A 14201-nucleotide genomic window follows, 5' to 3' on the forward strand; every position below is an offset into this window, starting at 1 on the left:
TGTTGCGAGTTTAACCCTTAACCCCTAGACCCGACTAGTCCATAACAGTAAGTCCTTTTCACAGTGTATGGCCACCTTTGCTATGTCTGCTATGCAAGCTCACATAAGTGTTCATTTGTGGAGGAACAAACCATCCAGATAGTGTCACAATTGCTGCAGGTTAGTCCTTCATTAAGCTAACCCTTCTGCGTTTGCCCCCCCCCCCCCCCCATCTCCATCACCACTCGCTCACTCTTGGAGGGGCAACATGTGTTTATGTTTGTGAAACATAAGACAGAGGGAGGGGGAGAGACAGAGAGAGAGAGAGAGAGAGAGAGAGAGAGAGAGAGAGAGAGAGAGAGAGAGAGAGAGAGGAGGAGAGAGAGAGAGAGAGGAGAGAGAGAGAGAGAGAGAGAGAGAGAGAGAGAGAGAGAGAGAGAGAGAGAGAGAGAGAGAGAGAGAGAGAAAGCAGGCTGTTTATGAGCATGACCCTGTAAGGCCGTCTTTGCATGTCTGTGTGTGCACATAAGAATATGTGCATGTATGTTGTGAAGGCCAGTTGTTGACAGTGGGGACTGGACAGATGTAGCGCTGGAGAGGAGGACTTAAAAAAGAGGACATGTTTGGGATAGATTGCCAGCATCCTGAGAGCAGAAAGCCAGACGAAAGAAGAGAGAGAAGGCCTACCCTCCTTAAGGGCTTTCAACAGCTTTGGCCGCTTGTCCTCCACACTCTCCTGACTGCTGCTTCAGCTTCCTCAGTAGAGCTGTGACTGAGAGAGAGAGAGAGAGGAGAGAGAGAGAGAGAGGAGAGAGCCGAGATGAGAGAGAGAGAGAGAGAGAGAGAGAGAGAGAGAGAGAGAGAGAGAGAGAGAGAGAGAGAGAGAGAGAGAGAGAGAGAGAGGAGAGAGAGAGAGAGAGAGAGAGAGAGAGAGAGAGAGAGAGAGAGAGATTTTCAACAATATTTTGATAAAAATTACAAAAAAGTTACAACAAAATAAGCGGGATAAAAACCAACATGGTCAGTAACATCAGATTCACAGAATCTAAATCATCTCAGGAAAATCCCCCAAGATCAGCTCATCATCAACAATACAGCAAAGCACATTTTTGTAACACCACACACTGTGAAAACTTTCAAGATCTTCCATCATTTTGAAGTAGCAAAAATCTACTTTTAAGCGAGCTCTTAACATTTTTACAAACACAAAAACAGCATCATCATCCCCAGCTTCCTCCATTCTGTTTCTTCTGCTCAGTTACACGGCCATCTTTGCACTCCCCAGAATGAAGTTAAGAAGCTGGCATTTGGCCTTGTTTTTCTGAGAGTACCTGTAGCCCAGAATGAACATGGCTTTGGGAGACTTCTCCAAACAATCTGAAAAATTTTTTCAGTAAACGAAAAAGTGGCAGCAGTTGACAACATTCCATGAAACAATGAACGACAGTTTCACGATTAGTACAAAATGGGCAATCATGGCTAACATCAGAATTGACAGAGACAAAAGCATTAACAGCCACAATACCATGTAAACCCTCCACTGCAGGTCTGCAGCTCTTTTGACTAATGGTGGTTTGTACAGCGCTGTCCAACACTGTTACTCAGACCTAAGTGAGCCCTCCATGGGGTGTCAGGTTTACCATTTAATTTGTCCCCTGTGCAGAACTTTAACAAAATTTTGTACACTGACTTCTCATTTGGATCCTGAAAGGAAAAAACAGAGGGATTCTCACTTTTTAAAAGAGGTCCTGTACAGTCCTTAAAATCTGGGCAAATGTTCATTGAAGGGAAAACATCATCCTCATCAGGTCTAACAGACCCATTATAACACTGGATCAACAGTGTCCGCTCATCACTTGTGAGAGCTTCCCTCCATTTGTTAAGCAGCAGAGTGAGGACACGAGTTGATCACAGCACTAAGCAGGAGGCAAGAGGAGCTGTATTGTCCATGTCTGGGCCTGCAAGCTGAATTACATGTCCCAGAGTCACCACATTCGATGCACAGAACCACCTCAGCAGAGTTGGCCCCACTTGACAGACTGCACTGAAATGGATGCCATGTATGATTGGTTCCTGAAGCAGCCAAAACAAAGAGCCGTGTTGTCTCAGTCTCCCTTTGTTTAACAAATTCCATACCTTGAACAACCCACAGTAGAAGTCAGGTAGGCCCTTGATGTTAAGCTGCTTTAAGTCCATCAAAACCAAAGATCTGTCCAGTCCCAGGCCACCTAGCTGACTCAGAATGGTGCAAGCCAGCGACCTCCATACTAACTCAGCAGGACCGTACAGAAACCTTTGCAGGAACTGGAAACGGAAGGTAGTCCCCCTGCTGCTCAGGTGGATCAGGCCCTGCCCTCCTTCAACCCTTGGCAGATACAGCATACACTGAGGCACCCAGTGCAGTTTGTCCCAGAAGAAGTTGACAAGAAGAGCCTGGATCTTGGACAACAGGTCTGGTGGGGGGTCTACAACTGACAGGCGATGCCATAACATTGATGATATCAAGTTGTTGGTGATCAGGACTTGACCTCTGTAGGACATCTCGGTTAAAATGCACTTCGCCAACCGACCCTTGACCTTTTCAAGAACATTTTCCCAGTTTTTAAGGATAACAGACTGATCACCCAGAAACACTCCTAAATATTTCAACCCCACCTTCCAAATCAACCCCCCCAGGCAAATGGAGTTTTTTCTCCAGTACACCCCCAACACTGACAGCCTCGCTTTTGATCCAGTTAACATTGGCTGAAGATATTAAGCCAAACTGGACGATGTCCCTCTCCAACATGTCAATATCCTGCTGACTGTTCACCAGAATTACTAAATCATCCGCATAGACCGACAGTTTTAAGGGTGCACTACAACCTGGGATAGTTATGCTCTGAAGGTCAGATCTGAGTTTGTGTAACAGCAGCTCAAATGCTAGGGAATATAACATGCCCGAGAGGGCACAGCCTTGTTCAATTCCCCTTTGCATTTGAAAAGGAGCACTCAAAACAACCATTGATTTTCAGCACACTCTGAATGTCACAATACAGAACCTTAAGTTTGCTAATGAAGTCAGGACCAAAACCAAAGGCCCTCAATGTGAGCCAGAGATATTCATGCTCAGCACGATCAAAGGCTTTTTCTTGATCAACTGATATGATACCGGCGTTGACACCAAACACCCTACAGATCTCTAAGAAGTCTCGAATCAGGATGATGTTATCTGAAATCAACCTGCCAGGTACACAGTAGGTCTGGTCACAATGAACCACCTGTTCCATCACTTTACTCAGCCTGGTTGCTAACAACTTTGAGAGGAGCTTATAATCATCGCAAAGCAGTGACACAGGCCTCCAGTTCTTAATGGACTGTGGGTCACCTTTCCTGGACAGCAAGGTGAGAACCGCCTGCCTGCAGCTCAATGGCAGACGACCTCTGGCAAGACTGTCATTTAGCACCACCAGCAGATCCCCCCCGACCACCATCCAGAAAGATTTGTAAAATTCAACAGGTAGACCATCAATTCCAGGAGCTTTCCCACTCTGCATACTCTGCAGAGCAGCATAGAGTTCATCAGAGGAAAGAGTTGCTTCCAACTCTACATTGCTCTGCTGGTCCACCTGAGGGAGTTCGGTATAAAAACTCTGAGCCACTGCCTGCTCCTATCTATGCTCACAGCTAAATAGGTTACTGTAGAAGCTGACAGCACAATTACGAATCGCAGTATGGTCAGTCAACACCTGCCCAGTGTCAGATTTTAAGCCGTGAATGAACCGCTTCTGTCCTTTCTTACGCTCCAGGCCATAGAAAAAGTGTGATGGGACATCCATCTGGGCTACATGTTGAAAGCGGGACCTGACCAAAGCACCCTGTGCTGAAACACCCAGCAGGTTGTTCAAACGAGACTTTTTTGCTGCTAGTGCCTCAGTATGGTGTTGGTCCCCAGTGGCCTCAGCTCAGTCCTGGAGTTCCTCTACTTCAGACTCCTGAGCTTTCACTGAAGTCATTAAGGTTCGTGTGACATTCTGAGTGTACTGTTGACACCGTTGTCTTATTTGGACCTGACCAAAATCCCATCACTGTTGTACAGACACAAAATCAGATATTGTACTTTGGGGTTTTTTTCCAAAAACAGACAAAAGTGTCCTTGAGGTTTCGATTCTCTAGTAAGGCTGTGTTAAAATGCCAAAAGACACTAATGGATTTTACACATTTCATAAAGACAGAAACCATTACTAGCGAGTGATCAGAAAAACCAACAGGGCTGATGATGCAACTTTTGAACACATTAAACTGATCTTTAGAACAATAGAAACGATCAAGCCTGGCCACAGACATCAAGTTATCCTTAACATGTGTCCAGGTATATTGTCTCTATTTATTATGAAACGCTCTCCACACATCACACAATTTATGAGCCTCAATAAGATGAACCAGATGACTGCGAGAGGCAGCATGAGGCTCTGCATGTTTCTTGTCCAACCTGCTGTCCTCAGTACAGTTGAAATCACCACCAATGTATAAATAGTCCTTACTGGTACAATTCTCAATAACCTTATCTAAAACATCTAGGGAGACTAACCTCTCCAATCCCACAACTGGAGCATAAATATTAATAAACACCATTTTTACCAGTTCATACACTGCTGTTAATTTTAACAGAGAGCCTTTAGTAACTTCCTCAGACTCAACAGACTGGGGAATAAAATTCCTGGAAAAAATAATCCCAACTCCACCACTGTTACTGGTTTTGTGACTTAAAAAGGTCTCACCAGTCCATTCTGTCCTCCAGTCAGCCTAGTTATCAGTGGTACTATGTGTCTCTTGTACAAAAAGCATATCTAACTTTTTAAGAGCATACAGCTTGAAAAGAGAGGCCCTTTTCCCACCTTTCCTTGCCCCATTTAAGTTTAAGCTCCCCATTCTTATGTCCTCCATAATAAAGAAAAGAAGTTGTGAAACAGAAACAAGTGCACAGAGAAAGAATAAACTGAAAAACGTATTCATCATTCCCTAACTGCTTTTGACCTTTTGAACTATTTTTTTCCAAACGAAAAGTTTCCTGCTCAGTGAAAGCTTTCGCCCCCAGACCACCAGGACTTCTCAGAAAAGTCTTCACTGAATCAAGGAAGAGCTGCAAATCAGGAAACACTTTGTCAACTTTTACATTTCTGGCCCCTTAGTGCCCTGCAAGAACTTCTTAATACTCACTAGAGTATCCAGTCTGGTTTTGAGTCCCTGTCTGTGAGGCAGCCAGACTCCACATCACTCACCTCATCACCTTCACTCTCATCCAACTGCAGACACCTACTCTGAAGAGAAACCTTTATCACTATACTAGAAGGCGGCGACACCTCATCAGGTTTCCTCTTCTTATCCTTGACATTAGAAGAGTCTTTCTTTATCAACATCACACGTTCCTCCTCCAGAGAACATTCTGCTTCATTAGTTTCAGACTGTGTGTCCATTACATCACCGTTAATAGTATCTGTGAGACACTTTTCAACAACCTCTACAACAGTATCGTCCTGGGTAGGGGCCGGATCAGCAGCACCGAAACCCACATCCCCTGAACTTGCCAAACCCGGATCATCAGCAACTGAACCAGCAGCCCCTGCTTTAGCAGAACCTGGATCAGCAGCACCTGATCCAGCAGCCTCTGGGTTAGCTGAACCAGGAACAGCAGCACCTGAACCAGCAGCCAGAAACTCAGCTTCACTCTGTTTTTTTTCCCTGCTGAGTTTGTTCCTGCTTTGAGCTCAGCGCTGCAGCCCCAGTTGGCTCAGGGCCGTGACCAGTACACATACTCACATCCGGCTTCCCACCTGCAGACACAGCCAATTGTGTCTGTAGGCACGCCTGACCAAGCCGGAGGTAACACGGGGATTCAAACGGCTGAACTCCATGTTGGTAGGCAATGGAAGACTGCCACGCCACCCAGACGCCCAACCAAGAGGATATTTGAAGACAACATTACTTGGGTTATCATATATCAATAGCGCTCCAGAGAGTACGAAGGGCAGTTGGGGCCATTGTACCAGGCGGTCATTTTTAAACTAGGCTCAATGAGCACACAGGCACGTGCGCACACACAAAACACCACACACACACACACAATCACACATACACTCACACTGACACACATACAGAATTACACAAACACACACATACTCAGATACTATCCCACATACGGACAAACACACACAGGGCAGGGAGAGGGAATTGCGGGGTGGGGTGGAGGGGTTCTGATATCTGGCAGCCTAATGAGTGTGGACAGGCTCCGGGTGGGGGCCTATCCTGATCCTCAGCTCCCCTCAGTGGGGCAACAAGGGCGTGAGGACTCACCATCTGCCCAGGGACCACCCAGCAAACTCGGGCAGGGAGAGACCACATGGACACTTCAGCACTAAAACAAGTTGACACGCCGCATTAGCCGACAAACTCTCCCCGACACTTATCAGGGCATTTTCTCTGGCATTAATTAGGTGACTGCTCTTAACCATTTGCCTCTGCACACAAATTGATCCTGACAGTCACGGTGATCTGGTCTGAGCAGTCTTCACAACGGCACAAAGTCATGCTGTTTAATAATTTGGCCTTGGAGTCACTGGGAATACAGCTGGCCAGCCTCCAGCAGTCTGATGATAGTCAATATTGACACAGATAAGCAGTGAGACAGGTAGACAGAACAAACAAAAGGCCTGTTGGAGCATGGGTTCAAATGTTGAACTGAGATGGACTCCAAATGACAACGTCAAACGAAAGAAAACAGATTACTTGGAAAAGTTGTAGCTTTACGACTTACTGAAATTTATATCTATTTTGTATTCCAAAAACAGTACCTGACAAAGAACATTACCCAAATTAACGTATTTAAATTTCTGATTGGAGAATCCTATTTGTGAAAGTGTGAGCCTTTTTTTCTTCATTAGAATTACTTATTTGTCAGCAGCCATACCACCATGTACCCTGGCTCTGCCAAATGACAGAAGCAGGTATGGGCTTGGCAAGTACTTGGATGGGAGACCTCCCGGGAAAACTGAGTTGCTGCTGGAAGTGGTGTTGGTGGGCCAGTAGCGGGCAGTCTTCCCTCTGGTCCCAATAAAAACAACAAATATCAAATCCCAATGCCCCAGTGCAGTGACAGGGACACTGCTGTAGGAGATGCCGTCCTTCAGACGAGACGTTAAACCAAGGTCCTGACTCACTGTGGTCATTAAAGATCCCATGGCACTTATCGCAAAGAGTAGGGGGTCCCCCGGTGTCCTGGCAGAATTCCCAACCTGGCTCTCTCCATCTGGCCACCTAATCATCCCTCCATGTAATTGGTTCAATGATTCCTCCCTCTCCACCTCAAGCTGATGTGTGGTGAGCGTTCTGGTGCAAAATGGCTGCCGTGCATCACCCGGGTGGGTGCTATACATCGGTGGTGGTTGAAGTGAGTTACCCTCTTCAATGTGAAGCACTTTGGGTGTCTAGAAAAGTGCTATATAAATGTAATGATTATTATTATTATTATTTATTAAATTAAATTATTAATTATACACTCACTGGCCACTTTATTAGGTACACCTTGCTAGTACCGGGTTGGGCCCCTTTTTGCCTTCAGAACTGCCTTAATCCTTCGTGGCATAGATTCAACAAGGTACTGGAAACATTCCTCAGAGAGTTTGGTCCATATTGACATGATAGCATCACGCAGTTGCTGCAGATTTGTCGGCTGCACATCCATGATGCGAATCTCCTGGTCCACCACATCCCAGAGGTGCTCTATTGGATTGAAATCTGGTGACTGTGGAGGCCATTTGAGTACAGTGAACTCATTGTCATGTTCAAGAAACCAGTCTGAGATGATTCGAGCGTTATGACATGGCGTGTTATCCTGCTGGAAGTAGCCATCAGAAGATGGGAACACTGTGGTCATAAAGGGATGGACATGGTCAGCAACAATACTCAAGTAGGCTGTGGCGTTGACACGATGCTCAGTTGGTACTAAGGGGCCCAAAGTGTGCCAAGAAAATATCCCCCACACCATTACACCACCACCAGCAGCCTGAACCGTTGATACAAGGCAGGATGGATCCATGCTTTCATGTTGTTGACGCCAAATTCTGACCCTACCATCCGAATGTCGCAGCAGAAATCGAGACTCATCAGACCAGGCAACGTTTTTCCAATCTTCTATTGTCCAATTTTGGTGAGCCTGTGCGAATTGTAGCCTCAGTTTCCTGTTCTTAGCTGACAGGAGTGGCACCTGGTGTGGTCTTCTGCTGCTGTAGCCCATCTGCCTCAAGGTTCGACGTGTTGTGCGTTCAGAGATGCTCTTCTGCATACCTCAGTTGTAATGAGTGGTTATTTGAGTTACTGTTGCCTTTCTATCAGCTCGAACCAGTCTGGCCATTCTCCTCTGAACTCTGGCATCAACAAGGCATTTTCGCCCACAGAACTGCCGCTCACTGGATATTTTCTCTTTTTCGGACCATTCTCTGTAAACCCTAGAGATGGTTGTGCGTGAAAATCCCAGTAGATCAGCAGTTTCTGAAATACTCAGACCAGCCCGTCTGGCACCAACAACCATGCCACGTTCAAAGTCACTTAAATCACCTTTCTTCCCCATTCTGATGCTCGGTTTGAACTGCAGCAGATGGTCTTGACCATGTCTACATGCCTAAATGCATTGAGTTGCTGCCATGTGATTGGCTGATTAGAAATTTGCGTTAACGAGCAGTTGGACAGGTGTGCCTAATAAAGTGGCCGGTGAGTGTATATTCTGCTGTAAAACATGTCATAAATAGTTTAATTTTTAGAATTGTGTAATTGTGTGACATTTTCTTTTAATGTTTAAATGATGCCCTTCTATTGTGCAATGCTAGCAAGAGATCTCTGATCAGCCTGGGACGGGTTCATATAAGTCAGGCTTCACACAAACCGAGTCTTCCTATGGCGGCCAAGAGAACGAGAGCTGGACAGAGACAGCTTAAAAACAAAAGGCTGATGAGTTTTTTAAACTCTGCTTAGCATTTTAAAGGGAAACAATCAAGATTGTCAACATTATCGCTCTATCTACACATACAGTGCCTTGCAAAAGTATTCAACCCCATTGGAAGTCATCACTATTTTTGGGATTATAAAAGATACTCACACATATTTTCTTGAAAAATATTATTTTTGTGAACCCATAAGCTCTAACAGCATGTTCCCAAAGCCAAAATAAGTTATGTTTCACTGAATTTTTTCAATGAATTAAAAATTAAATATAGTTCATCCCTTGTGCTCTGAAATCTCCAAGTTTACACAAATGACAAATTATTCCTAAAGCAAATCAGGTAGGCGGCATGGTGGCACAGTGGTTAGCGCAGTCACCTTACAGCAAGAAGGTCCTGGGTTCGAGCCCCGGGGTAATCCAACCTTGGGGGCTGCCCTCTGTGTGGAGTTTGCATGTTCTCCCCATGTCTGCGTGGGTTTCCTCCCACAGTCCAAAGATATGTAGGTCAGGTGAATCGACCATACTAAATTGTTCCTAGGCATGAATGTGCGTGTCCCTCAAAAATAAGTGTCCGAGCAAGACGTGGGCTGCTGAGGAAAGCCACAGATGATCCTGCAGTCACTCTGAAGGAGCTCCAGAGGTCAGTGGCTGAAACTGGAGTAAATGTGCATGAGTCAACCATATCACGGGCTCTCCATAAATCTGGCCTGTATGGGAGGGTGACAAGAAAGAAGCTGTAGCTCAAAACTATGCATATAAAAGCACGCCTGGAGTTTGAGTTCCATTTAGGCTGTGGGAGGTTTTGTGGTAAGACGAGACAAAAGTTGAGCTTTTTGGTCGAAACTCAAAGCGTTATGTGTGGCACAAACCTAACACTGCTCCTGCCCTAAAAAACACCCTCCCTACAGCGAAGCATGGTGGCAGCTATGGGGTTGTTTTTCATCTGCAGGCACCGGCAACCTTGTTCAAATTGAGGGAAGAATGGATGGAGCTAAATACAGGGAAATACTGGAAGAAAACCTGTTGCAGTCTGCCATAAAACTGAAGCTTGGGAGAAGGCTCACCTTCCAGCAGGAAAATTATCCTGAGCACAAGGCTAAAGCAACAATGGCATGGCTCAGCAACAAAAAGGTGAACGTTTTGCAAAGTCAAAGACCAGACCTCAACCGTATTGAAAATCTGTGGCACAGACTGAAAATCACAGTCCAGGGGCACCGTCTCACCAACTTGCAAGACCTGTACAAATTCTGCCAAGAAGAATGGGCACACATTACTCCAGAAGAATGTACAAAGCTTGTATATACTTACCCCAAGAGAATCATGGCTGTTATTGCAGCAAAAGGGTACTCTACAAAGTATTGATATGTGGGGGTTGAGTACTTATGCAAACTGCTTTTTTCAACTTTTTTTTTCTTTTAAATCTGCAGACAAATAACTTATATTAGCTTTAGATCTTTCTAAATTTTTTCTGACAAATCTGCAATAAAAATTCTGTTTGGGAAAATATGTGGAAGTGTGTTTTGTAATCCAGAAAATGGTGATGACTTTTAAGGGGGTGGAATACATTCGCAAGGAACTATATATATACAGAGGTGCACATAACTGGTGCGCATGCGCTTTTGCGTACCAACATTATTGGGACACAATTACTGAAACAACAGGATTTTCTCCATATATCACTGGTGAGAAAGTCATTATGACAAATGTGTCAATTTAACAATCAGTTGTTAATCGTGCAAATTTTAGCCTCTGTTCTTGATTAAGTGGATGTGGGTTTTTTTCCCCAAGTTAGCAAGGTTGACTGTTAAACCTTGAGCTCCAGCAAATACTTAGCTTATGTTACAACTAGCTTAACATTACATTTTTTTTTCTCTGGTTTTAGAATTTTCGTCCATTCATCAAAATGTCGAAGAAGCAAGCTACATTAAGTAATGACTTTGGTGTTGCACCATCTCCAAAGAAATGCCAGACTGAACATGTACATAAAGGTGTATTCATGGAAAAGTAGCGGCAGGAAGTAGGCTGGCTCCAAACAGATGACGACTGCACAGAAATGTGGTGCAAACTATGCCGTGAAAATCCCAATCTCACGGATAAAAGCAGCGCCTTTTATACAAAGACAAAAATTTCAGTCATCCAGCTTTTGAAAAGCATGAGAAGCGTGAAGAGCACATGAACATAATGCGAACTATTGATAACAGGTGCAGCCAGGATCACAAATCCACTCGCCTTCTGGACACGTGGCAGGACAAACTGAATGAAGAACAAGTCAAGCACTGTGTAATATTTTTCTGTTGGCCTTTCACAAACCGAAACATGCATGCCTGATGCGTTCATATGAGGAGGATATTGGGCTTTTCAAGAGGCTTGGAGTTAATGTCAGGAGTGCACATCATTCATGAGAAGGGGGACCTGCATCATGCAGAGCATCTCACAAACAGTCAGTTTAGAATTGAGTGAAAAATTGAAGGCAGCTGAATTTTGGGGCGTGCTCTGATGGATCAGAAGACATAACACAAGTGCAGCAGGAAATTGTGTACATTGTATCTGTCTAGCAACGGAGAGTTTACCTCAGATTTCCTTGGATTAATTAATTTGGGCGTGAACCAAGCAGCACAGGACATAGTGCATGGACTGGAGCAGCTCTTCCACACTTGTGGTTTAGGGGATCAGTGGAAGACGAAGTTGGTCTCGGTTTGTGCAGACTGAGCAGCAGTCAGCGTTGGAGTTTACAATGGGGTTGTTCCTAAATTGTATCAGATGGTGGTGATCTGGGATTCCCTTGTGCATATTCTGTACTGCCCACACCCTCCAGAACTGCACAAAGTCAGCTGATCGCATGGTACCATACTGTGAGACACTTAATCGCTCCATTGTCAAGTTGCAGAGCTTTTATTTACAGAGACGGGGCACAAAAAGAACACAACTAAAGATAATAATAATGATAATAATAATAATAATAATAATAAACTTATATAGCACTTTTCTAACACTCAAAGTCGCTTTACAATAAACGGGGTGAAACAAGACGACAGATAAACATAACAGACATACAGGGGTGGATGGGAAGGGGGGCTACAACAGGGAGAAGCGGCAGCCACACACGACGCAAGCAGTACTCTCCCACTTAAAACAGATACAAAAGGGGAAGAAAAACAAACATCATAAATCACATAAATCACAGATGAAAGCAAGTCTGAAGAGGTCTGAAGATGTGTGATGAGAATGGCATTGCCTTTGTGAAACTAGGAAAGTTTCACAACATCAGATGGTCTGCATGGAGGCAACAGACTTGAAAATATGGAGGCTATTACCTGCAATTCAGATTCAAGTGGGTACAGGTGATGACAGTGACCTAAAACATATCCGCACAGAGCGTTTTCAGTGTTTCCAAGCCAACATGCTTGAAACTGCAAACATTTTACAGTTCACCTCCCCCAGGTTTCAGCAAGATAAAATGACTATTGGTGAATGCAAATATGAGCTCGTGGTAGCTGCTGGACAGCTGACACTATCGCTTGACAGTGAAGGTAAGTACAGGAAAGAGACTATTTCAAATGCTGACGCAACAGCGACAAGGATGGCGTATTGAGAGGTCTAATTCATGAGTTTGAAAGCAGATATGAAACCCTTAAGTCATGTGATCCGTTTTTAATTTTTGATCCTCCAACTTGGCATCACGAATATGAGGCCAGCTTGTCTGTTGACAGAGACTCCACTGTAAGAGAATAGATGCATTTAAAGCAAGCAGGAAAACGTTTGGCAGCCTCCTCTGTGTATGACTTAGTCAACGCAGTGGAGATAAGTAATCCAGATAGTTACTCCAACATTCATAAAGTCCTTCTGTTGTCCCTTACACTGCCCTTGAGTAGTGCTGCGTGTGAGAGGGGATTTTCACATCTCAATATAATAAAAAGCAAGTACAGATCCCGCCTGTCAGACTCTCGCCTCTCATCCCTGATGCACATCAACTTATCTAAGATGACAACAGAGACTTTTGAGCCGAAGCCAGCTGTTGACTCATGGATGCAAACAGGTAATCGCAGACCCAACCAGGGCAAAGAAGTAGGCCTACATCTTCATCTGCCATGTTTGAAAGAGAGGAAGACAGTGAGGAGAGCAGTCAGGAGGGTAGTGACGATAACACTTTATTTGCAGCTATATACTGAGCAGTCTTCTGTGTCTCTGAAACACCTAAATTGTGACAGACATGAATGAGAAAACGTACCTTCTGGTTCGGCGACGGGCTCTATTGCATATGAAAACCAGAATAACGCTGCGTTATATAGCTGTATGTAGAGTTGATATTTGAATTTTCATACACAATGGAGCCTCATCAGCAAAAGTTTTAATATTCATGGATTGTCCGCCAGTGACATCACTAATAGACACAATTTTGGTGATGTTTCAGAGATGCACAGAAGACTGCTCAGCATTATGGCTGCTAATGGGAGTGTTATTCGTACAAAATACATATATATGTAGAGAGCGAAAGAGAGAGAGGAGCATATATTGAAAATCGGAATCAGAAATACTTTATTCTGGGGGTGTCCTGGTAGCATAGCAGTCTATTTCATTGCCTTCCAACAAGGGGATTGCCAGTTCGAATCCCCGTATTACCTCCGGCTTGGTTGGGCATCCCTACAGACACATTTGGCTGTCTGCGGGTGGGAAGCTGGATGTAGGTATGTGTCCTGGTCGCTGCACTAGCGCCTCCTCTGGTTGGTCGGGGCACCTGTTCAGGGGGGAGGGGGAACTGGGGGGAATAGTGTGATCCTCCCACACGCTACATCCCCCTGGTGAAACTCCTCACTGTCAGGTGAAAAGGAGCGGCTGGTGACTCCACATGTATCGGAGGAGGCATGTGGTAGTCTGCAGCCCTCCTCGGATCGGCAGAGGCGGTGGAGCAGCGAACAGGACGGCTCAGAGTGCAGGGTGATTTGCCAAGTACAACTGGGGAGAAAAAGGGCGGAGGCCCAAAAAAAGAAATACTTTATTCATCCCTGAGGGGAAACTGGGTCCTATTACAGAAACTCACGCTCTAGTAAAGAAAAACTAAAAACTAACAAGATACAAGTTAACAAGAAAACAGAAATAAATAGAAATAAGAGCAACAGAAATAAATACAAACAGAAGGTAAAATAAGAAATAGAAATAAGAAGAAGATATATAAACATATGTGCACCATGCTCCAGCATATAACACCCAATCTAAAAAGTGTGACCGTTTCCCTTTAATTAGACTCCTC

The 14201-nt window shown here is 44.6% G+C and overlaps 1 protein-coding gene across 1 annotated transcript in view; it reads right to left on the reverse strand.

The window, feature by feature from the left end:
• The window catches only part of LOC130109253 (ankyrin repeat domain-containing protein 13C-like), a 90348-nt gene that overhangs the window by 41992 nt on the left and 34155 nt on the right, over positions 1-14201 (reverse strand). The window contains 2 exon segments of the mRNA XM_056276052.1: positions 668-716; positions 718-751. Of these exon segments, the coding sequence (XP_056132027.1) occupies positions 668-716; positions 718-751 (83 nt within the window).

Source organism: Lampris incognitus, chromosome 3 (assembly GCF_029633865.1).
Source record: "Lampris incognitus isolate fLamInc1 chromosome 3, fLamInc1.hap2, whole genome shotgun sequence".
Taxonomy (NCBI): domain Eukaryota; kingdom Metazoa; phylum Chordata; class Actinopteri; order Lampriformes; family Lampridae; genus Lampris; species Lampris incognitus.